The following is a 26,113-nucleotide window of genomic DNA, read 5'->3' on the forward strand; positions in this document are numbered from 1 at the left end:
TGGAATATAATGTGGGAAAATGTGAAGTCATCCACTTTGGGAGGAAAAATAAAAAAACAAAATATTATTTGAATGGAGAAATATTACAAAATGCTGCGGTACAGAGGGATCTGGGAGTCCTCGTACATGAAACACAAAAAGTCAACATACAAGTGCAGCAGGTAATCTGGAAGGCAAACGGAATATTGGCCTTTGTTTCTAGGGGGATAAAAGCAGGGAAGTCATGCTACAACTGTACAGGGTGCTGGTGAGACCACACCTGGAGTACTGCGTACAGTTCTGATGCCCATATTTAAGGAAGGATATACTTGCATTGGAGGCAGTTCAGAGAAGGTTCACTAGGTTGATTCTGGGTATGGAAGGATTGTCTTCTGAGGAAAGATTGAACAGGTTGGGTCTATACTCATTGGAGTTTAGAAGAATGAGAGGAGATCTTATTGAAACACATATGATTTTGAGGGGACTCGATAGGGTAGATGCTGAGAGGATGTTATCCCTCATGGAGGAATCTAGAACTAGGGGCACAGTCTCAGAATAAGAGGTCGCCCGTTTAAGACAGAAATGAGGAAGAATTTCTTCTCCCAGAGGGTCGTGAATCTTTGGAATTCTTTACCCCAAAAAGCTGTGGAGGCTGAGTCATTGAATACATTCATGGCACCTGAAACGCATCTTCATCATATCCTTTGACTCCCTTGCTGATCAAAAATTTGTCATTCATATGGCTTATGAGTTCAATGACAGACCTGGTGGTGATGTGACTGTCGTACCTCTGCTGTGCCTCGTTTGGGTGTCTCACAGGTGTCATGAGCCACGTCTGCAGGGGGTATCCCTTGTCCCCAAGGACCAGCCCTTAAGTCTGCCTTGTGTGTGGAAGAGGTCCAGGATGTTGGACTCGCACAAAATGAAGGGATCATGGCAGCTGCCAGGGAATTTGGCACAGACACACAGGATCCTCCTCTGGTGATCGCAAACCAGCTGCCCATTGATGGAGTGATATCCCTTTCGGTTTATGAGCATTCCTGGCTCGTGTGGAGGTCCTCGGATTGCTACGATTGCACCCTGTACCCGTGGGAAGCCAGCCAGAGAGTTGAAACCCACTGCCCTCTCAGCCTGGCTCATGTTGTCGATGGGGAAGTCGACGTAGTTGGTTGTCCTGGCAAACGAGCCATCCGTCACCTGTCGTATACACTTATGGGCACACGACTGAGACCCTGGAGATTTCACCGGTGGTGCCCTGGAAGGATTTGGAGGCAAAGAAATTGAGGGCAGTGGTGACTTTAACTGTGATGGGCAATGCGTGGCCACCAGGCCCAGCCGGGAGCAGTTCTTCATGAAGGAGACTGCAGATGTCTGCGATCACCTGCCGACTCAATCTGAGCCTACGTAGGCACTGCTCCTCAGAGAGGTCCAGGAAGCTCAGCCTCTGTCTTAGACCCTCGGGTGGGTAGTGCCTCCTGCGACCTCGGCCCCTCTGTTGGTCCCCTCTCTGCTCTTTTCCAGGTCCTTGTTGTTAATTGTATCCATGTAATTTATATCAATTAGTGTTAATTGTATTCAGATGGTGCATATCAATTGGGGACTGTCTTATATCTATTTATAAGAGAGCTGATCTAGGTGTGATGGTGTGTAATGTGGAGCTCTGTGAACAAAGGTTTGAAAGCACCTGAAGATCTGGCCCTAGTATTCTATCCTTCACCACCTGGCTATCCAGTTTATAACACTTGTTGCACACCTCTGTCTTGTGCACCTGCAGGTCCCAGAACTGCACATTGTGCCTGCCATCCATTGCGCCACCCCCACCCCCACCCCCCCAAGCCAATCCTGATCTTGTCAGTTTGAGGGTGCCCCAAAATGTAGTTACATCCATGTGAACACAAGACTTCCCAGTCTCAAAAAGAAATCTCATTCTAAACACAAGGAACTCCCGGCCAAAGGTTTGTCTGAGAGAACTGAGTGCCCAGCTGCAACACCTCACCTTTTATTGAGATGTGTCAATCACAGGTTTAAACGGCCAAATGAGCTTCGGCTGTAACTCGGCTCTGTTTCTATGGCGTGTTTCAGAAGCCTCAGGAGAAGTTAAATTCGATTCTCTTGCAGAATCCACAAAAAGTTAATCACCTTAAATCTTCCAAGTAAATATATTGCCCCTTTAAATATTGTCCCACCGGCACTTAAAGCTGGCGGGACATCCAGGTGTCTGTTGTGTGCTCGCATCAAACACGGAAGTGATCATGTTGAAGCCTGGATGCGGTCCCGCTCCAAAAAGCTGGTACTTTAACCTCCCAGCCGCCCCAACACACCCGTTCTTGGGGATTAAAGTTCCCCCCTCGTGTCTATGATTACTCTGTGAGTTATCATGTCTGTGATTATTCTGTGCGTTAACGTGTCTGTGATTATTCTGCGTGTTAACGTGTCTGTGATTAATCTGTGTGTTAACATGTCTTTGATTATTCTGTGCTTTATCATGTCTGTGAATTTTTTATTTTTATTTGTTCACGGGATGTGGGCGTCGCTGGCGAGGCCAGCATTTATTGCCCATCCCTAATTGCCCTCGAGAAGGTGGTGATGAGCCGCCTTCTTGAACCGCTGCAGTCCGTGTGGTGACGGTTCTCCCACAGTGCTGTTAGGAAGGGAGTTCCAGGATTTTGACCCAGCGACAATGAAGGAACGGCGATATATTTCCAAGTCGGGATGGTGTGTGACTTGGAGGGGAACGTGCAGGTGGTGTTGTTCCCATGCACCTGCTGCTCTTGTCCTTCTAGGTGGTAGAGGTCGCGGGTTTGGGAGGTGCTGTCGAAGAAGCCTTGGCGAGTTGCTGCAGTGCATCCTGTGGATGGTGCACACTGCAATCAAGCGAGCTGCTTTATCTTGGATGGTGTCGAGCTTCTTGAGTGTTGTTGGAGCTGCACTCATCCAGGCAAGTGGAGAGTATTCCATCACACTCCTGACTTGTGCCTGGTAGATGGTGGAAAGGCTTTGGGGAGTTAGGAGGTGAGTCACTCGCCGCAGAATACCCAGCCTCTGACCTGCTCTCGTCGCCACAGTATTTATATGGCTGGTCCAGTTAAGTTTCTGGTCAATGGTGACCCCCAGGATGTTGATGGTGGGGGATTCGGCGATGGTAATGCCGTTGAATGTCAAGGGGAGGTGGTTAGACTCTCTCTTGTTGGAGATGGTCATTGCCTGGCACTTATCTGGCGCGAATGTTACTTGCCACTTATGAGCCCAAGCCTGGATGTTGTCCAGGTCTTGCTGCATGCGGGCTCGGACTGCTTCATAATCTGTGTGATTTATCGTGTCTGCATCGGAGGCAAACAGAGATTACCGTGACTCATACTCAGGATTGAAATAGGTAAACTGTCACGTCCTTTCATTCTTTATGTAGATATGTGTCAAACATCATCAACGATGCAAACATTAACCACAGTCACTCTAAGCCTGCCCCTCACTGTGGAATTTATTTTTTATTTAATGTCTTTCAGTGTTGCAAGATTTAAAGCTGAAGTGTGGTTATGGCGAAGAAATTCAGCTACAACAAATAGAGAAAGGTTTGTACATGGCTGGGTGTACATGTTCTCAACAATTGCTGTAGGTGGCCAGGCGTAGTTGTTCGTGTGCAGTTGGCCAGGGTACAGCTCCCTGGACAGTTGCTCCGATCCTCTTGGCCATTGATTGAGGTTTCACCAGTGTCATCACTGCTTTGGGGTCTGCTCACCAACAGTTTCAGCAGGGAGGGTGACATGGGGACCACAAGTAGGGGCAGGATTAAAGGGCCTGAGGACGATGCACTTCTCCCTCCCGATGGCTCCACCCTATTCTGGTTCCCACTTCGAATGGCTTCCCATATGCCAGGCAGCCCTAAACAGGTAATGGTTTATTCACCCATATAATGACAGTCTATAATGGTTTATTTACCCATATAATGACAGTCTATAATGGTTTATTTACCCATATAATGACGGCCTATAATGGTTTATTCACCCATATAATGACAGTCTATAATGGTTTATTTACCCATATAATGACAGTCTATAATGGTTTATTTACCCATATAATGACGGCCTATAATGGTTTATTCACCCATATAATGACAGTCTATAATGGTTTATTTACCCATATAATGACAGTCTATAATGGTTTATTTACCCATATAATGACGGTCTATAATGGTTTATTTACCCATATAATGATGGTCTATAATGGTTTATTCACCCATATAATGACAGTCTATAATGGTTTATTTACCCATATAATGACGGTCTATAATGGTTTATTTACCCATATAATGACGGTCTATAATGGTTTATTTACCCATATAATGACGGTCTATAATGGTTTATTTACCCATATAATGATGGTCTATAATGGTTTATTTACCCACATAAGGACAGTCTATAATGGTTTATTTACCCATATAAGGACAGTCTATAATGGTTTATTTACCCATATAAGGACGGTCTATAATGGTTTATTTACCCATATAAGGACGGTCTATAATGGTTTATTTACCCATATAAGGACAGTCTATAATGGTTTATTTACCCATATAATGACGGTCTATAATGGTTTATTCACCCATATAATGACGGTCTATAATGGTTTATTTACCCATATAATGATGGTCTATAATGGTTTATTTACCCATATATTGACAGTCTATAATGGTTTATTTACCCATATAATGACGGTCTATAATGGTTTATTTACCCATATAATGACGGTCTATAATGGTTTATTTACCCATATAATGACGGTCTATAATGGTTTATTTACCCATATAATGATGGTCTATAATGGTTTATTTACCCACATAAGGACAGTCTATAATGGTTTATTTACCCATATAAGGACAGTCTATAATGGTTTATTTACCCATATAAGGACGGTCTATAATGGTTTATTTACCCATATAAGGACAGTCTATAATGGTTTATTTACCCATATAATGACGGTCTATAATGGTTTATTCACCCATATAATGACGGTCTATAATGGTTTATTTACCCATATAATGATGGTCTATAATGGTTTATTTACCCATATAATGACGGTCTATAATGGTTTATTTACCTATACAATGGTGGACCATAATAGTTTATTTACCCATACAACAATGGACTATAATTGTTTATTTAGCCATATAATGGTCTATAATGGTTTATTTACCCATATAATGGACTATAATGGTTTATTTACCCATATAATGGACTATAATGGTTTATTTATCCATATAATGATTATCATGGTTTATTTATCCATATAATGGTCCGTAATGGTTTATTAACCCATATAATGATGGACTATAATGGTTTATTTACCCATATCATGATCTATAATGGTTTATTTACCCATACAATGATGGACTATAATGATTTATTTACCCATATCATGATCTATAATGATTTATTTACCCATATAATGATGATCTATAATGGTTTATTCACCCATATAATGACGGTCTATAATGGTTTATTTACCCATATAATGATGGTCTATAATGGTTTATTTACCCATATAATGACGGTCTATAATGGTTTATTTACCCATATAATGATGGTCTATAATGGTTTATTTACCCATATAATGACGGTCTATAATGGTTTATTTACCCATATAATGATGGTCTATAATGGTTTATTTACCCACATAAGGACAGTCTATAATGGTTTATTTACCCATATAAGGACAGTCTATAATGGTTTATTTACCCATATAAGGACGGTCTATAATGGTTTATTTACCCATATAAGGACAGTCTATAATAGTTTATTTACCCATATAATGACGGTCTATAATGGTTTATTCACCCATATAATGACGGTCTATAATGGTTTATTTACCCATATAATGATGGTCTATAATGGTTTATTTACCCATATAATGACGGTCTATAATGGTTTATTTACCTATACAATGGTGGACCATAATAGTTTATTTACCCATACAACAATGGACTATAATTGTTTATTTAGCCATATAATGGTCTATAATGGTTTATTTACCCATATAATGGACTATAATGGTTTATTTACCCATATAATGGACTATAATGGTTTATTTATCCATATAATGATTATCATGGTTTATTTATCCATATAATGGTCCGTAATGGTTTATTAACCCATATAATGATGGACTATAATGGTTTATTTACCCATATCATGATCTATAATGGTTTATTTACCCATACAATGATGGACTATAATGATTTATTTACCCATATCATGATCTATAATGATTTATTTACCCATATAATGATGATCTATAATGGTTTATTTACCCGTATAATGATGGTCTATAATGGTTTATTTACCCGTATAATGATGGTCTATAATGGTTTATTTATCCATATAACGATGGTCTATAATGGTTTATTTACCCATATAACGATGGTCTATAATGGTTTATTTACCCATATAACGATGGTCTATAATGGTTTATTTACCCATATAACGATGGTCTATAATGATTTATTTACCCATATAACGATGGTCTATAATGGTTTATTTACCCATATAACAATGGTCTATAATGGTTTATTTACCTGTATAACGATGGTCTATAATGGTTTATTTACTGTAAAACATGGGAGATTTCAACTACCCCCAAATAAACTGGTAAGAAGAGGAAGAGAAAGCAAACGAGGTGGGGAAAGGAGAAAAGAGAATGGAGTTTTTACAATGTGTATGTGGCTCCTTTCCGACCCAGTCTGTGAGAAGCCCAACAAAAGAGGAATCATTGCTGGATCTAGTAATGGGAAATGAACCAGAACAGATAAGAGAAGTAAGTGTGGGGGAACATCTAGGTAATAACGATCATAACATAATAAGGTTTAAAATAATGATTGAGAAAGACATAAGTAAGACAAAGGCCAAAGTAATAGATTGGAACAAAGCTAATTATGAGGGGATGAAAATGGAACTAGGGAAGGTAAACTTGAAAAAAATGTTGATAGACAAAGAAATAGAACAGCAGTGGGAAATATTTAAAATGATGATCAATAGAGTTCAGGAGAAATATATTCCTTTAAAAAGCAAGAACAAACTAGCCAATAATGAAACACCGTGGATGAATAAAGAGATAAGGGTAAAATTGAATCATAGAAATCATAGAAAATTTACGGCACAGAAGGAGGCCATTCGGCCCATCATGTCCGTGCCGGCTGAGAAACGAGCCACCCAACCTAATCCCACTTTCCCGCATTTGGTCCATAGCCCTGCAGGTCACGGCTCTTCAGGTGCACATCCAGGTATTTTTTAAATGAGTTGAGGGTTTCTGCCTCTACCACCCTCGCAGGCACTGAGATCCAGACCCCCACCACCCTCTGGGTGAAAAAAAATGTCCTCACTTCTGCTCTATTCCTTCTACAAACACTTTCAGTCTATGCCCCCTGGTAAGGGAAATAGGTCCTTCCTATCCACTCGATCTTGGCCCCTCATAATTTTGTACACCTCAATTAAATCACCTTCAGCCTCCTCTGTTCCAAGGAAAACAACCCCAGCCTATCCAATCTGTCATCATAGCTAAACTTCTCCAGTCCTGGCAACATCCTCGTAAATCTCCTCTGCACCCTCTCTAGTGCAATTACATCCTTCCTGTAATGTGGTGACCAGAACTGTGCGCAGTACTCAAGCTGTGGCCTAACTAGTGTTTTATACAGTTCCAGCATAACATCCCTGCTTTTATATTCTATGCCTTAGCTAATAAAGGAAAGTATTCCATATGCCTTCTTAACCACCTTATCTACCTGTCCTGCTACCTGCAGTCCAAGGTCCCTCACTCCCTCTACACCTCTCAGTATCCCCCATTTATTGTGTATTCCCTTGCCTTGTTTGCTCTCCCCAAATGCATCACCTCACACTTCTCCGGATTGAATTCCATTTGCCCCTTTTCTGCCCATCTGACCAGTCCATTGATATCTTCCTGCAGTCTACAGCTTTCCTCCTCACTATCAACCACACGGCATATCTTTGTGTAATCCGCAAATTTCTTAATCATGCCCCGTACGTTTAAGTCCAAATCGTTAATGTATACCACAAAAAGCAAAGGACCTAGTACCGAGCCCTGCAGCACCCCACTGGAAATAGCCTTTCAGTCGCAAAAATACCCATCGACCATTACCCTTTGCTTCCTGCCACTGAGCCAATTTTGGATCCAATTTGCCACATTCCCTTGGATCCCATGGGCCTTTACCTTTTTGACCAATCTGCTATGTGGGACCTTGTCAAAAGCCTTGCTAAAATCCATGTAGACTACATCAATTGTGCTACCCTCATCGATCCTCCTCGAAAAATAAAATTATTATTCGTTCATGGGATGTGGGCGTCGCTAGCAATGCCAGCATTTATTGCCCATCCCTAATTGCCCTTGAGAAGGTGGCGGCGAGCTGCATTCTTGAACCGCTGCAGTCCATGTGGTGAAGGTTCTCCCACAGTGCTGTTAGGAAGGGAGTTCCAGGATTTTGAACCAGCGACGATGAAGGAACGGTGATATATTTCCAAGTCGGGATGGTGTGTGACTTGGAGGGGAACGTGCAGGTGGTGTTGTTCCCATGTGCCTGCTGCCCTTGTCCTTCTAGGTGGTAGGGGTCGTGGGTTTGGGAGGTGCTGTCAAAGAAGCCTTGGCGGGTTGCTGCTGTGCATCCTGTGGATGGTACACACTGCAGCCAATGTGCGCCGTTGGTGGAGGGAGTGAATGTTTAGGGTGGTGAATGGGGTGCCAATCAAGTAGGCTGCTTTATCTTGGATGGTGTCGAGCTTCTTGAGTGTTGTTGAAGCTGCACTCAACCAGGCAAGTGGAGAGTATTCCATCACACTCCGGACTTGTGCTTTGTAGATGGTGGAAAGGCTTTGGGGAGTCAGGAGGTGAGTCACTCACCACAGAATACCCAGCCTCTGACCTGCTCTTGTAGCCACAGTATTTATGTGGCTGGTCCAGTTAAGTTTCTGGTCAATGGTGACCCCCGGGATGTTGATGGTGGGGGTTTCGGTGATGGTAATGCCATTGAATGTCAAGGGGAAGTGGTTAGACACACTCTTGTTGGAGATGGTATTGCTTGGTACTTGTCTGGCGCGAATGTTACTTGCCACTTATCAGCCCAAGCCTGGATGTTGTCCAGGTCTTGCTGCATGTGGGCACGGACTGCTTCATTATCTGAGGGGTTGCGAATGGAACTGAACACTGTGCAATCATCAGCGAACATCCCCATTTCTGACCTTATGATGGAGGGAAGGTCATTGATGAAGCAGCTGAAGATGGTTGGGCCTAGGACACTGCCCTGAGGAACTCCTGCAGCAATGTCCTGGAGCTGAGATGATTGACCTCCAACAACCACTACCATCTTCCTTTGTGCTAGGTATGACTCCAGCCACTGGAGAGTTTTCCCCCTGATTCCCATTGACTTCAATTTTACTAGGGCTCCTTGGTGCCACACTCGGTCAAATGCTGCCTTGATGTCAAGGGCAGTCACTCTCACTTCACCTCTGGAATTCAGCTTTTTTGTCCATGTTTGGACCAAGGCTGTAATGAGGTCTGGAGCCGAGTGGTCCTGGCGGAACCCAAACTGAGCATCGGTGAGCAGGTTATTGGTGAGTAAGTGCCGCTTGATAGCACTGTCGACGACACCTTCCATCACTTTGCTGATGATTGAGAGTAGACTGATAGGGCGGTAATTGGCCGATTTGGATTTGTCCTGCTTTTTGTGGACGGGACATATCTGGGCAATTTTCCACATTGTCGGGTAGATGCCAGTGTTGTAGCTGTACTGGAACAGTTTGGCTAGAGGCGCAGCTAGTTCTGGAGCAAAAGTCTTCAGCACTACTGCCGGGATGTTGTCGGGGCCCATAGCCTTTGTTGTATCCAGTACACTCAGCCATTTCTTGACATCACGTGGAGTGAATCGAATTGGCTGAAGACTGGCTCGAAAAATTCAATCAAATTAGTCAGACTTGACCTCCCCTTTACAAATCTGTGCTGACTGACCTTGATTAATCCATGCCTTTTTAAGTGACAGTTTATTCTGTCCCTCAGAATTGATTCCAATAATTTGCCCACCATCGAGGTTAGGCTGACTGGCCTGTAATTACTCGGTCTATCCTTCGCTCCCTTTTTAAACAACGGTACAACGTTAGCAGTCCTCCAGTCCTCCAGCACTACGCCTGTATCCAGTGAAGTTTGGAAAATGAGTGTTAAAGCCTCCGCTATTTCCTCCCTGGCTTCTTTTAACAGCCTGGGATACATTTCATCCGGCCCTGGTGATTTATCCACTTTCAAAGATGCTAATCCCCCTAATATTTCCTCTCTCACTATGTTTATCCCATCCAATATTTCACACTCCTCCTCCTTAACTTCAATCTCCACATCATCCCTCTCCTTTGTGAAGCCAGATGCAAAGTATTCATTAAGGACCATACCTACATATTCCGCCTCCACACATAGTTTATCTTTTAGGCCCTACTCTTTCCTTAGTTATCCTCTTGCTCTTTATGTATTTATAAAACATCTTTGGGTTTTCTTTGATTTTACCTGCTAATATTTTTTCATGCCCTCTCTTTGCTTTCCTAATTTCCTTTTTAACTTCACCCCTGCACTTTGTATACTCCTCTAAACTTACCATAGTATTGAGTTTCCGGTGTCTATCATAGGCTTTCTTTTTCTGTCTTATCTTACCCTGAATGCTTCTTGACAGATTTGGCAGCCCCTCCCTTTTTCTTTATGGGAACATGTTTACCCTGAACCCCTTGAATCACCCCTTTGAATGTCTCCCACTGCTCTGACAATGATTTACCTTCAAGCAGCTGTTTCCAGTTTACATCTGCTAAATCACTTCTCCGTTTAGTAAAATTGGCCTTTCCCTAATCGAAACTAAAGAAAAAGGCATACTCTAAGTACATAAACAATAAAGGAGACGATGACAAAAGGGAATACGAAAAGGTCAGGAAAGAAGTCAAAAAAACAATTAAGAAAGCAAAAGGGAACTACGAGATAAAATTATCAAGGAATATAAAAAGAAATAGTAAAGTATTCTACAGATACATAAGTAACAAAAGAAAAATCAGAAAAATGATAGGGCCACTAAGGAATGCACAAGATATACTCACAGGTAATGACAGCAAAATGGCAGAAATATTGAATAGTTACTTTGCCTCCATATTTACCAGGGAGAGTATCAAGTTAGGCAGGACATTAGAAGAACAGATCGAAAAAGATATTAAAACATTTAAGTTAGAAAGGGGGGAGATAATTGATAAACTGATCAAACTTAGGGAGGATAAGACCTCTGGTCTGGATGGATTGCATCTGTTAATATTAAAAGAAGTTATGCAGGAGTTAGCAGAGGCACTATTACATATATATAAAAATTCACTCGAAAAGGGAATAGTGCCAGAGGACTGGCGGGCAGCTAATGTGGTTCCTATATTTAAAAATGGAGATAGAACAAGAGAACTACAGACCAATTAGCTTAATATTGGTGGTAGGAAAGATAATGGAATCTTTACTCAAAGATGTAATAGAAAGACATCTGGAGAACAAAAATATAATCAAGATTAGTTAGCATGGATTTCAGAAGGGAAAGTCTTGCTTGACCAACCTTATTGAATTCTTTAAAGAAATAACGGAAAGAGTAGACAAGGGTAATGCAGTATTTGGATTTTCAAAAGGTCTTCTATAAGATACCGTATTATAGACTCATGACTAAGGTCAGAGAGTGTGGAGTCAGGGGACAGGTAGGAGAATGGATAGCAAGTTGGCTACAAAACAGAAAACAGAGATTGGGGTTAAGGGTAACTACTCAGACTGGGAAAAGGTGGGCAGTGGTGTTCCATAGGGATCGGTGCTGGGACCACTGTTGATCACCATTTACATTAACGATTTGGATTCGGGAATTGGAAGTACAATTTCAAAATTTGCAGATGACACCAAATTGGGGGGTGTAGTTAATACAAAGGAAGAAAGCGTCAAAAGGCAAGAGGGTATTAATAAAGTTGCATAATGGGCGTGTGATTGGAAAATGAATTTCAATATAGATAAGTGTGAGATGGTGCATTTTGATAGGAAGAATAAGGAGGCCACACACGCCTTGGATAATAGTCTAAATGGGATAGAGGAGCAAAGGGATCTAGGGGTACAGATACACAAATCACTAAAAGCAGGTTAATAAGGCCATAAAAAAAGGCAAATCAAACTCTAGGGTTCATTTCTAGAGGGATAGAATTGAAAAGCAAAGGAGTTATGTTAAACTTGTATAGAATCTTGACTAGACAACACTTGGAGTATTGTGAACAATTCTGGTCTCTATATAGAAAGGATATAGATGCATTGGAGAAGGTGCAAAAAAGATTCACAAGGATGATAGCTGAATTGAGAGGATATCCTTATCAGGAAAGACGGAACAGGCTGGAGCTCTTTTCTCAAGAAAAGAGAAGGCTGAGGGGTTACCTGATAGAGGTCAATAAGATTATGATACAGTTTGATAGGGTAGACATTGAGTAAATGTTTCCACTTGTGGGGGAGTCAAAACTAGAGGTCATAAATATAAAAGTCGCCAATAAATCTGATTCACCCATCTAATGACGGTGTATAACTTTATTCACCCGTCTAATGACGGTGTATAACTTTATTCACCCGTCTAATGACGGTGTATAACTTTATTCACCCGTCTAATGACGGTGTATAACTTTATTCACCCGTCTAATGACGGTGTATAACTTTATTCACCCGTCTAATGACGGTGTATAACTTTATTCACCCGTCTAATGACGGTGTATAACTTTATTCACCCGTCCAATGACGGTGTATAACTTTATTCACCCGTCCAATGACGGTGTATAACTTTATTCACCTGTCTAATGACGGTGTATAACTTTATTCACCCGTCTAATGACGGTGTATAACTTTATTCACCCATCTAATGACGGTGTATAACTTTATTCACCCGGGTTGGGTTCAAACCCAGATCTCTGCTCATTCGCCCTCATTCAGATGTTAAGTGTCGATGTTTCCTTGATTCAGAGCTCGTCAGAGAGGCATTAACATTGCTCCGGTTGGACACTGGCAGGGGCATGTCATTAAATGTCTGCGAATTTGGGGTGTTGCTGGGACTACCTCGGAAGGTTGTTCAAGACTGCCTCTTCGAACTTGAAAGTGCCGAAGATTTTCACCAGCTTGCCGCAGTGATCCACACCTTCATGGAAAAAACCAACGATGAGGAAAGACTGAGGCAAAAGATGGCTTCAGCTAACGGATATCGTAAGACCAACTGTTCATAATCCAGTAGATTTCATAAAGACAATGTTTTACAACATTCGTAAAGGGCTCCAATTTGGTGTCCATGTTAAATGTCAAGACTAAAAAGTAAGCATCAGTGAAAGGAAAAGACAAACTTGCATTTATATAGCACCTTTCACAACCTCGGGACCTCCCAAAATGCTTCACACCAATGAAGTACTTCTTGAGTGTAGTCACTGTTGTAATGTCGGCAGCCAATTTGCGCACAGCAAGGTTCCCCAAACAGTAATGAGATAAATGACCAGATAATCTGTTTTAGTGATGTTGGTTGGAGGATAAATATTGACACCAGGGTGAACTCCCCAGCTCTTCTTCAAATAGTGACAGCGGATCTATTATAGCCACCCGAGAGAGCAGTTTAATATCTCATGCGAAAGACGGCACCTCTGACAGTGCAGCACTCCCTCAGTACTGTAATGAAGCATCAGCCTGGATTAAGTGCTCAAGTGAGGCCTGGAGTGGGGCTTGAACCTATGACCATCTGACTCAGGGGTGACAGTGCTGCCACTGAGAAAACCTAACACTTAATTGTTAGTAGTAGCTTAAATCATGGAGCAAAGTGCTAATGAAGTGAGGATTTGTTTTAGTGCAGTTTTCCTCCCATGTCAATGTCTGAAAGTTTACATTTTTTTTTAAACGTTGTGTTAAATATCTCATTGAAGACAAGATAGTGTCTTGTTGAGGGCCTGTTAATAGCCTTACCCCTCTCTATCTCTGTAACCTCCTTCAGCCCTACAAACCTCCGAGATCTCTGCGCTCCTTCAATTCTTGCCTCTTGTGTATCCCCAGTTTTCATTGCTCCACCATTGGCCATACCTTCAGCTGCCTAGGTCCTAAGCTCTGGAATTCCCTCCCTTCACCTCTCCGCCTTTCTACCTCTCTCTCCTCCTTTAAGACGGTCCTTAAAACCTCTTTGACCCTTTTGGTCACCTGTCCTAATATCTGCTTATGTGGCTCAGTGTCAAATTTTGTCTGATTACGCTCCTGTGAAGAGCCTTGGAACGTTTTACTATGTTAAAGGCGCTATTTAAATGCAAGTTGTTGTTGTTGTTGTTATTGTTAAAGGCCTGATAATACAGCACCTACCGATTCTTCTGTGAGTGATGCAATGGCAGTGCAGTAATTAGTTCAGCTGACACCAGTTGTCCCTGTTGACCTGCAAGAGCGAGTGATTGTTATCTGAACACTCCATGTCACAGTATTCACTTCACATGGGCCGATAATACTGATGATTTCCTTCATGGAAGGAGTGGGAGTTAATAGTGTTGAATGAACTTCCTGGAGATACTGGAGGTCATGTGATTATAGGAGGAAGCCACGGTCAGATTGGGTGCCCTCTCCAACCTGAGATGCCTTTCAACATGACTCCGTTCTGGGAGCACTGAATTTACCCAATAAAAGACTTGTGGGATTCCCAATGTGCCCTAATGATTCCAAAGTCAACACAAGTTGAAATTATTGGGCAAGATGGTCTATCAAACTGAAGCAGTAGCTGGAAGTGGGACCCCTCGGCCATGTTTAAATGCTTTATGCACTTAGTTAAGGAACTACAGTGGTTGGAAATTGCATAATTTGTCTTTCAAGGTAGCACCGGAAAGTACAATGGGTTAACACTCCTACAGCGCACACCAGGAGCACAGATTACGCAATGGTGCCCTCAGAGCCCGTGATTTTCCATCCATTACCTTTAATAGAAAGATGATCATGGGCTTGGGTGCTTACAATTTCACGATAGCTCCTCCCAGCACACGCCAGACAGTGGCACGGCAAGCGTTTTCTCCCAGTGAACCAAATGCGTGTCCATGCATCATAAACACTGGCAAGTTTACTCGAGGTAACGGACTCTGCTGTTCTTTGTTCCCCTCCTCAGGTTTGCTGCTGTCACGAAGAGCAAAATTGTTGTTGAAACTTCTTCAAAGTGGCCTGGCTGATTGTCATCGCAGCGAGCAGTTCAGCAACATCTGTCTTTTTATTCTGAGGGACTGCCTGGCTGAAGCTGAAGAAGATGTTTCTGAGGTATCAACCCTGGATATTATGGGCTGTCTCCAGAAGCTGGAAGGTAACAGCCTTGTGGACGTGATGATTGTCAGGGAACTGGCCGAAGTATGGAGTGAGGGAGCAGCTGAAAACTTCCAGAGGAGCGTCCCATTTATTACTCAGCTTGTCAGAGACCTTTTCCCTCTCTTAGACACAGTGGAATTTGACGCAGTTCTTGTACGGAGAGGTGTTTATCGCTGCCACCCACGGACACTCAGGCGAGTTACCAGCTTCAAAGGTAATCAGCCCGTTCCTTTCAAAACCCATCTTAAGGAGGCACGCAAAGCTCGACACTTTTTGTTCAAGGTTCTCTTATTAAACCACAGTGTATATTCCATTCTCTTTAATAATTCAATATCATTGAATCGGCTGTAGCTCAGTCGGTATCACTCTCGCCTCTGAGTCAGAAGGTTGTGGGTTCAAGTCCCACTCCAGGGACTTCAGGCGCATAATCTAGGCTGACACTCCAGTGCAATACTGACCGAGTGCTGCACTGTTGGAGGTGCCGTCTTTTGGATGAGACATTAAACCGAAGCACCGTCTGTCCACTCAGGTGGATGTAAAAGATTCCATGGCGCTGTTTCAAAGAAGAGCAGGGGTGTTCTCCCTGGTGTCCTGGTCAATATTTATCCCTCAACCAACATCACTGAAACAGATTATCTGGTCATTATCACATTGCTGTTTGTGGGATCTTGCTTTGTGCAAATTGGCTGCCGTGTTTCCTACATTACAACAGTGACTGCACTTCAAGAGTGCTTTGGGACGCCATGAAAGCAAGTATAAATGCAAGTCTTGCTTTCTTTCATTCTGTCAAAGATTTACACATTAGATATTCTGCTTTCAGCTGCCCTTTCTGATGCCATCCTGACTCTTGTGATAGGGGAAAGTGGGGGTTTGGCCTCAGCTGTTGGAGAGGAGGAGTATGGAGACCGTGCTTTACAAGTAGCATCATGAAGGGAGAAGAGAGTGGAGATTTAGGTTGAGGCTTGTGGCAGAGGGGATACAGGGGGCTAGGGATAGGTGCTGAGGGGCAGGGTATGTGTGCTGATGGACTTAGGAGAGGTGAGGGGACTCAGCGGGCAAGGGAATGGGGCTCAGGGGTCAGGTGATAGGAATGTGGAGAGGAGGTGAAGGCCACAGCTATGGAGCCTCTCAAAGGGCTGAGCAGCAGAGGGGATTCCCTAGAGTGGGAGCTTGAATTAAAACAGGGGGCCTGGAGATAGGGTACAGTCATGAGGGAGCTGGGAATGACGAATAAAAATGCAGATAGAGCCGGAAGTGACAGAGATAAGATGGACAAACAACAGCAACAACTTGCATTTATATAGCAACCTCTAACGAGGTAAAACGTCCCAAGGCACTTCACAGGAGCGTTATCAAACAAAATCTGACACCAAGCCACATAAGGTGATATTAGGGCAGATGACCAAAAGCTTGGTCAAAGAGTTAGGTTTTAAGAAGCATCTTAAAGGAGGAGAGAAAGGTTGAGAGGCGGAGAGGTTTAGAGAAGGAATTCAAGAGCTTGGGGTCTAGGCAGTTGAAAGCACGGCCGCCATTGGTGGTGCGATTAAAATCGGGGATTCAAAAGAGGCTAGAATTGGAGAATCGTAGAGATCTCAGAGGGTTCTATGTTTGGAGGAAGTTACAGAGATAGGGAGGGGCGAGACCATGAAGGGATTTGAAAAGGTTGAGAATTTTAAAATTCTAGGAGCAGTAAATGTTGGGGTGTGAGGCGGAGTGGGGGGGGGGGGGTTGAAGAAATATAATAAAATTAAAATGAAATACATTTTGAAATGTAAAACTTAACTAATTAGAAAACAGCGAAACAAAATAGCGGGCAGTTGTGGATGACTCACCACAGCATCGCCAGTGGTGGGAGGACTGAATGGCAGGCACTGCTGTGCTACCTATTGCATGCAATTGAAGCAGGCTGTACTTCCACAGATTGCCAACTTTACTAAAGCATTACTAAATAATGACAGCAGGAAGTAGCTTGAGATGAGGTGTATGATATGCCCACTTTGACCCTGGTGCTGCCGGAGAGAGCGCTGTTATATTTCTTCCCATCCCACGAGCAGCATATGAAATGGGAGACAGTGGACGAAGAGGCAGGAATCCATCGCCACAGTCTGCTCTCCTCACCCAGGTGGAAACCCTTACCATTTATTGCACAGATTTGTGAACAAATCATTAATTGTGAAGACTGTCTTGTATCTTGCCTGAGATTTCAGTCCTTGTCTGGTTTTTCTAGGGCTTCCACCAAGGATCATTCTGAAAGTGATTCAGCCCAAATCTGTGCAGTCGTTGGCGAATGAGGAAAGAATGAGCTTATTAAACCAGGAGCTGCTGGCAGGAGAATTTACAGAGCTGTGTCTGAAAACCGCTGACATTCTTCAAAGGGTCCAGGACTACCAGTCCAATGAGGTGCCAACAAAACTCAGAAGAAACTTGGACAAACGGGACATTGCAACAGAAATTAGAAGGGTTTTGGCAACCAAAGACTTTGGGTGCAGATCCTTCGACTCTGGCATGAGGGCACGGCTCCTGTCGCTGGTTGAGTTTGAGCCTATCTCCTGCAATATGCCTTTGTTTCTCAGCCTTCATTATGACACCTTCCTTTCCTTAGCTGAATATTTGAAATCGAATGATAGGCAGTGTTTCCAGTTTATTTTTGAAGAGGTTCACATGTATCAGTGTAGCGCAGGGTTGTACGGTGTGCGGAGTGTGCGGGATCCCGTGGCTATCGATGGAGGGATAGAGGAGGTGTTCCAGTTTTCAACCTCCGGCTGTGCTTCTTTTTTGGTCCAGCTCCATTGCAGAGGCTACAGAGACGGTCAGTATCTTCAGTGTAACCGACCGCTCTTGTATAAGCTGTCCAATCTGTCCGGCGGTTTGCACCAAGAGGCCGAGAAAGCTGGCACGGTGATTGCCAACCAGGCTGGCACAACTTGGGTCCGAGAAAATCCTGACGGAGGTTTGAAGGAAATTGTGGAGAGGATCACGCAGAATTCCAGTGGTTCTGTAGATATGGGAAGCTGCTGTTTCCTCATCAATTCGTGGAGTGCCGAGTGTGAAATCAGGCTCCTTTACAAAGATGACACAATCACTGCAACAGCAGAAAGAAATGCTGACATTTATTGACCTTCGAACTGCCATCAAACCCCCCCCCCCCCCCCCCGGCTGCAGTATGTTGGATTGTGAAATGGGTTTACAACATCAGGCTGCGATTTTCACAAGAGGTCGGGGGATTCTCTGACGGGCAGCCTCTTGGTGTGACCTAGGCTTGTGCCAGATTTCTGCCAGTGTTATTTGAAGGCTGGCATTCGGCCATTTAACCAAAGCTTCGGCCACTGGATTGTTCCACCACAAGCGGCCAGGGTAGCAGGCAGCAAATTTAAAATAGTTCACACTACTTCCAGACGCAACCTCCAACCTATCCCCCCCCCCCACTTCCCGCGCCCCGGCACAGCACAGATATTCATGAGGGGGAGGGTAGGGGGTCAAGGGAGACATGCTCACCCAGAAAACCTTCAGAATCTAATATCAAAAGTGGTTAATTTCAGAACACTTTTACTTAATTTATACGTGAAAAACAACAAGGCCTTGGTCAATTTCCATGAAGTTGGTGACTGCAGTAGCTGAAGTGAGACCATCCAGGATAAATGGACAGAGAACGTTTACTCTGGGAATTCATCACTTTTCACTGTCAGAGTTTCCGGGGGTGGCCACACCTCCTTTTATTCGAGCAAAATCCTGAAGGCCTGGAGTAAAAATCTGTTTTGTCTTTCTATTTTGTAATCCCACATTTCCTTGCTCACAACCCAAGTCATCACGGACAAGAAACAGGATAATGGGTACTGGGGAGTCTGGGGGGGGAAACAGTCTTTCTCCTCCAACCCTTCTGTGTATCTCTACTCTGTCTTTTACTGTCTCTCTCTCTCTCTCTCTGCTTCTTCCCTACTTGTTATGTTCGTTCCTTTCTGTATCTCTTTCCCACATCTTCTGTATTTCCCTCATCATCCCATCTGTGTGTTTCTTTTCTCCTTCTCATCTTCTTCCCCTGGATGTCTCTTTCGCCTTCCATTTTTTATCTCTATCTCTATCTCCTTGTGTGACTCTGTTCCTTCTGTCTCTCTACTCTATCCTGTCTCTGCTCACTTCCTTCTGTCTCTCTATCCTAATTGTCTGTCTCTGCTCACTTCCTTCTGTCTCTCTACTCTATCCTAATTGTCTGTCTCTGCTCACTTCCTTCTGTCTCTCTACTCTATCCTAATTGTCTGTCTCTGCTCACTTCCTTCTGTCTCTCTACTCTATCCTAATTGTCTGTCTCTGCTCACTTCCTTCTGTCTCTCTACTCTATCCTAATTGTCTGTCTCTGCTCACTTCCTTCCGTCTCTCTATCCTAATTGTCTGTCTCTGCTCACTTCCTTCTGTCTCTCTACTCTATCCTAATTGTCTGTCTCTGCTCACTTCCTTCTGTCTCTCTACTCTATCCTAATTGTCTGTCTCTGCTCACTTCCTTCTGTCTCTCTACTCTATCCTAATTGTCTGTCTCTGCTCACTTCCTTCCGTCTCTCTACTCTATCCTAATTGTCTGTCTCTGCTCACTTCCTTCCGTCTCTCTATCCTAATTGTCTGTCTCTGCTCACTTCCTTCTGTCTCTCTACTCTATCCTAATTGTCTGTCTCTGCTCACTTCCTTCTGTCTCTCTACTCTATCCTAATTGTCTGTCTCTGCTCACTTCCTTCTGTCTCTCTACTCTATCCTAATTGTCTGTCTCTCTACTCTATCCTAATTGTCTGCCTCTCTACTCTATCCTAATTGTCTGCCTCTGCTCATTTCCTTCTGACTCTCACCTTGTTCTGCCCTGTCTATTTCTCTCAATTAAATCTCTTTTAAGAGAAAGGGGGGAGAAGCGAGGTGAGGAAGTGTTTAGTCACGATGCTGCAGCCATCATGGTGTGGGGCAGGCTTGATGGACCAGCTGGTCTTTTCCTGCCCGTCAATTTCGTATGTTCATATGTGACTCCCCTTCTTTGTGTTCCTCCATCCGATCTGTGAATGTTTGTCTGCTCAGTCTCTCTTTTCCTATATCTGTCTCTCTCCTTTGCTTTCTCTGTCTCTCTCCTCTGTTTTGGTTTCTCTCCCCTTCCCTACTCTCTGTCTTTCCCCCTTCCCTTCTCACCCATTCTTTTCCTCTCCTCATTGAAACTCATTGATCTCATTGAAAGGTATAAAATTCTTAAAGTATAGATGCTGAGAGGCTGTTTCCCCTGGCTGGAGAGTCTAGAACTAGGGGGCATAGTCTCAGGATAAGGGGTCGGCCATTTAGGATTGATATGAGGAGGAATTTCTTCACTCACAGGGTGGTAAATGTTTGGAATTCTCTACCCCAGAGGGTTGTGGATGCTCAGTTATTGAGTATATTCAAGATTGAGATCATCAAATTTTTGGACTCTAACAGAATCAAGGGATATGGGGATCGGGCAGGAAAGTGGAGTTGAGGTTGAAGATCAGCCATGATCTTATTGAATGGCGGAGCAGGCTCGAGGGGCCGTATGGCCTACTCCAGCTCTTACTTCTTGTGTTCTTGTGTATTCTCCTCAAAGTTCTCTCTCCTTTTCTTCTTTGCCCACTCTCTGTCAAAATCTTTCTCATAATCTCTGTCTCTTTCTGTCACTCTCACTCACTCTGTCACTGTCTGCATCTCTTTCAATCTCGATCTCACTCTCCCATCAATCTCTCTCTCCTCCCTGTCTTTTTCTCATTTAATCCCTCTATTTCTGTCTCTCCATTTTTTTGGTCTCCTTTGTCCCCTTTTCCGGGTTTCTCTCTCTCCCCTCCCCAATTTTCATTTGTGCTCTCTCCATTTCTGGTTTGCCCAGTCTCTCTCTCTCTCTCTCTGCTGATTTCTTCTCTCTCCCTATCTCTCTTGCATACTTCCTTGAGCCTCCGTTTCAGTTCGAAACTGCCAACGCCCACAATTAAAGAGTGTACACATGCAGACCCCTGTCTATAACACGATGTGTGCATCGAGTTGTTCGACGCTGAAGATAATATCGGATCTAAACATTACAATTCTTTTAAAAGTCTCATCTATTCCTAGAAATGGTAGTCAAATTTGGCACATGTATTTATCGTAACTTTGGTTATGCTTTATACATTATGACAACAGCTACTGCAATATATTTTCTAGGAAAAAAGCTTTATATAAGGATCAATTTTGCTGAAAGATTGCTGCTAGTTCATATTTACAGGATTGGTTGCAGTGAATGTAACTGTTTGAGGAGAATGTTTAAACGTATAGGATTCTTCCTGATCTTTTCATTGGAAAATTGGTGCAGAATATTGAATTGGATGTACAGCAAGAAATGTGCCCGATAGATCTAAATAAAGGAGTATGTAAAACCATTTAAGCACTGCAAGTATCAGCCGTGACTCAGTGTTAACGCTCAGGCCTCTGAGTCAGAAGATCGTGGGTTAAAGTCCCCACTCTAGAGACTTGAGCTCGTAATCCAGGCTGACAATTCAGTACAGTCAAGAGGGAGTGCTGCACTGTCAGAGGTGCTGTCTTTTGGATGAGATGTTAAACCTCTCAGGTGGGCATAAAAGATCCCACGGCATTATTTTGAAGAAGAGCTGTGGAGTTCTCCCCAGTGTCCTGGTCGATATTTATCCCTCAATCAACGTCACTAAAACAGACTATCTCATCATTTATCTCATTGCTATTGCTGTTGCTGTGCACACGTTGACTGCCACGTTTACTACGTTACAATAGTAACAACACTTCAAAAGTAGTGGATTGGCTGCAAAACGCTTTTGGATGTCCTGAGGTTGTGAGTAGCGAATACAGAATACTGTATGACAATGCGGTCTCCTCTACATTGGGGAGACCAAACGCAGACTGGGTGATTGCTTTGCTGAAAACCTCCGCTCAGTCAGCAAGCGTGACCCTGACCTGCCAGTCACTTACCATTTTAATTCCCTGTCCCACTCCCACTCTGACCTCAGCCTCTGACACTGTTCCAATGAAGCTCAATGTAAGCTTGAGGACCAGCATCTCATCTTTCGTTTAGGCAATTTACAACCTTCCGGACTCAACATTGATTTCAAACATTTCAGATCATAACCACTGCTCCCATTTTTTTCAGACAGCAGGTGCTGGTAATGGTTCTGCTGTTGCCATTTACAGCTACTCCTGACCAATCTTTTGTTTCTTAACCTGTCCCATTACCACCTTCCTTGCCTTGCACCATCATCCCCTTTGTCATTTAATCACGCCTGTCCTCTACCCTATCACAGACCTTCCCTTTTATTCTTTCCTCCCCTTTCCCTGGCTCTGAATTTGCTTAAAAACTTTAACATCTTCTACTTCTGACGAAAGGTCTACGTTAACTCTGTATCTTTCTCCATAGATGCTGCCTCACTTGTTGAGCTTCTCCAGCATTTTCTGTTTTTATTTCAAATTTCAGTGTCACTTCGTTGCTTTTGAACTCAAGTCCCCTCTGTACAAAACCCAGAATCCCATTTGCCTTTACGACTTTTTTGACCTGCATTCCCACCTTTAAAGATCCATTAGCACCCTCAGATCTCTGTTCCTCCCTTCTGTTAAGAATCTTATCATTTAGGGAACATATCCTTTCACTGTTCTTTTCCCCAAAATGTCCTACTTCACATTTCTCTGCATTGAACTGCATCTGCCACCTGTCTGCACACTCTGACACCACCTCTCTGCCCAACACCTGCAATTTCTTGCATTCTTCCTCACAGTTTGCCCTGCCTCCCAATTTGGTATCAACAGCAAACTTTAATATCATGTCTCTGGTTCCTATGTCCAAACTATTTATAAAAGTGGGAAGCAAAAGAGGTCCCGGCAAAGATCCCTGGGGAAAAGCACTACCTACATCGTCATCCAAACGCACATCCATTTCCCCTTCTCTCTGCTTCTATCACCAAGCTATCTCCCTTTCCATGTACCTACATTTTCTTTAATTTCACACATCTTAAATTTTGCAACAAGTCTTTTATGTGGCATCTTATCGAAGTCCTCAAACATCCATACATCTAACACCGACTGTGTTATCTTTATTTATACACTCTGTGGTTCTCTCAAAATTTCAATTCATCCAGGACAAAACCTGTCCTTTAGAAATCCATGTTGATACTCCCCAATTAGCTCATGCTTTTCTAAACATTCACTAATTTCATCCTGTATCCTGGACTCCGGAGGGCTGATTGTGTGATCCCAATGAAGTAGAGCTGGGAATGGTTAGCTGTGAATGCAAAGCTAGCCAAAGGAATACTGAGTTGACTGCCGACAATTTTCTGGGATGGTATAATTACCATAAACTCCTAGCATAGCTTTAGCCTTTTCACCAAGCTAACATACTGGGGAAGTGGAAATTAGGAACCAGGAGTAGGTCATTCAACCCCTCGAGCCTGCTCCCCCATTCAATTAGATCATGACTGATCTATATAAACTCAATCTACCCACCTTGGTTCCATGAGACTTAATACCCCTGCCTAACAAAAATCTATCAGTCTCAGTTTTGACATTTTAAATTGACTCCCAGCCTTTTGTGTGTGTGTGTGTGTGTGTGTGTGTATTTCCACTAACCTTTGTGTGAAGAAGTGCTTCCTGATATCACCCTGGACTCTCCCACCAGTAGGAAATAGTTTCTCTCTATCCTATCAAATCCTTTAATCATCTTAAACACCTCAATCAGATCACCCCTTAATCTTCTATACTCAAGGGAATGCAAGCCCAATTTTAAGGTTATGCCTCTTTGTTCTGGACTCCCTAGTCTATGCAACCTGTCCTCATAATTTAACTCTTTTAACCCAGGTATAATTCTGGTGAATCTGCATTGCATCCCCTTCAAGGCCAATATATCCTTCCTGAGGTGCGGTGCCCAGAACGGAACTCAGTACTCTAAATAGGGTCTAACCAGACCTTTATATATCTGTAACATAACTTCTACCCCTTTGTAATCCAGCCCCCTTGAGATAAAGGCCAACATTCCATTAGCCTTTTAAAATTATTTTTTGTACCTGTCCACTAGCTTTTAGTTATTTCTGTACTTGGACCCCTAATTCTCTCTACTCCTCCACAGTTCCTAGCTTGTCACCATTTAGAAAATACTCTGATCTATCTTTCTTGGTTCCAAAGTAGATGAACTCACACTTTCCCACATTGAACTCCATCTGCCAAAAGGGAATTGGATAAATACTTGAAAAGGAAAAAATTGCAAGGCTATGGGGAAAGAGCAGGGGGGAATGGGACTAATTGGACAGCTCTCTCAAAGAGGCACAGGCAAGATGGGCCGAATGGCCTCCTTCTGTGCTGTACGATTCTATGATTCTGCCACAGTTTTGCCCAGTCACTTAATCTTTCAATGTCCCTTTGCAACTTTCTGCTCCCATCTATACTATTTACTGTGCCACCTAACTTGTTATCGTCAGTAAGCCTGGATATACGGCTCTCTATTCCTTCATCCAAGTCCTCTATAAATACAGTGAAAAGCTGAGGCCCCAGCACAGATTTCTGGGGGACACCACTAGTCACATGCTGCCAATCTGATTACATACCCATTACTCTCTGTTTCATACCTCCTAACCAATTCCCTATCCAAGCCAGTAGATTGTCTCCAGTTCCATGTACTCTCATTTTTGTTAATGGTCTCTTTCGGGAAACCTTATTGAATGCCTTCTAGAAGTCCATACAAATAACATCCATAGAAACTCCCTTATGTACCACGTTAGTGACCTCAAAAAAAATTCACATGACTTACCCTTTACAAATCCATGGTGACTCTCTCTGATCTGCTCATATTTGTCCAAGTGCTCAGGCACACTGTCCCTAACAACAGATTCTAGTAACTTTCCCACAACAGATGTTAGATTAATAGTGATATAATTTCCTAGTTTATCTGAACTACCCTTCTTAAATAATGGAGTGACATTAGCATTCTGGATCACATTTAGAAGGAAGTGCCCCTTTCAAGGTAGGTGGCCTCCTACAAGGGCAAACATTGTTATAGCCTTTGTAATAGTTGTCAATCATTGTCTTTTGTAAACAATTTTACAACACCAAGTTATAGTCCAGCAATTTTATTTTAAATTCACAAGCTTTCGGAGGCTTCCTCCTTCCTCAGGTAAATGTTCAGGAGCTCCTCGAAGCCTACGCATTTATACATATAGAACAATACATGGTGTTTACAGAATGCCCCTGCAACTGCCCGTTGCCAAGGCAATCACCGTGTTCAGACAGAGAGGTGTCACCTGCAGAACCCCCGAATACACATTCAACAAAAAAACAAACAGGAAAAAAAACAGAGAGAGGCAGAAACATCCGGAAGGCAGAGAAAGCCAGCAAATGACCCATTATATTAAAAACAGATAACATTTGTTCGCTGGTGGGGTAACGTGTAGCGTGACATGAACCCAAGATCCCGGTTGAGGCCGTCCTCATGGGTGCGGAACTTGGCTATCAATTTCTGCTCGACGATTTTGCGTTGTCGTGTGTCTCGAAGGCCGCCTTGGAGTACGCTTACCCGAAGGTCGGTGGATGAATGTCCATGACTGCTGAAGTGTTCCCCGACTGGGAGGGAACCCTCCTGTTTGGCGATTGTTGTGCGGTGTCCATTCATCCGTTGTCGCAGCGTCTGCATGGTCTCGCCAATGTACCATGCTCTGGGGCATTCTTTCCTGCAACGTATGAGGTAGGCTGTGCAGAAGGAGGATGGGGTTAGCAAAGAAATGCCAGGCAAAAACGATGGTTAAGTTTGTGG

The 26,113-nt window shown here is 43.2% G+C and overlaps 1 protein-coding gene across 1 annotated transcript in view; it reads left to right on the plus strand.

Annotated features, from left to right (window-relative positions):
- The window catches only part of LOC137327068 (uncharacterized), a 40,241-nt gene extending 18,502 nt beyond the window's left edge, over positions 1-21,739 (plus strand). Inside the window, exons 7-10 of the mRNA XM_067992477.1 lie at positions 3,483-3,548; positions 13,012-13,248; positions 15,158-15,562; positions 17,576-21,739. Of these exons, the coding sequence (XP_067848578.1) occupies positions 3,483-3,548; positions 13,012-13,248; positions 15,158-15,562; positions 17,576-18,465 (1,598 nt within the window). The 3' untranslated portion in view covers positions 18,466-21,739. The remainder of the gene's footprint in view (positions 1-3,482; positions 3,549-13,011; positions 13,249-15,157; positions 15,563-17,575) is intronic.
- Positions 21,740-26,113: the final 4,374 nt, after the last annotated feature.

This window comes from Heptranchias perlo, chromosome 11, assembly GCF_035084215.1.
Source record: "Heptranchias perlo isolate sHepPer1 chromosome 11, sHepPer1.hap1, whole genome shotgun sequence".
NCBI classification, from domain to species: Eukaryota; Metazoa; Chordata; class Chondrichthyes; order Hexanchiformes; family Hexanchidae; genus Heptranchias; species Heptranchias perlo.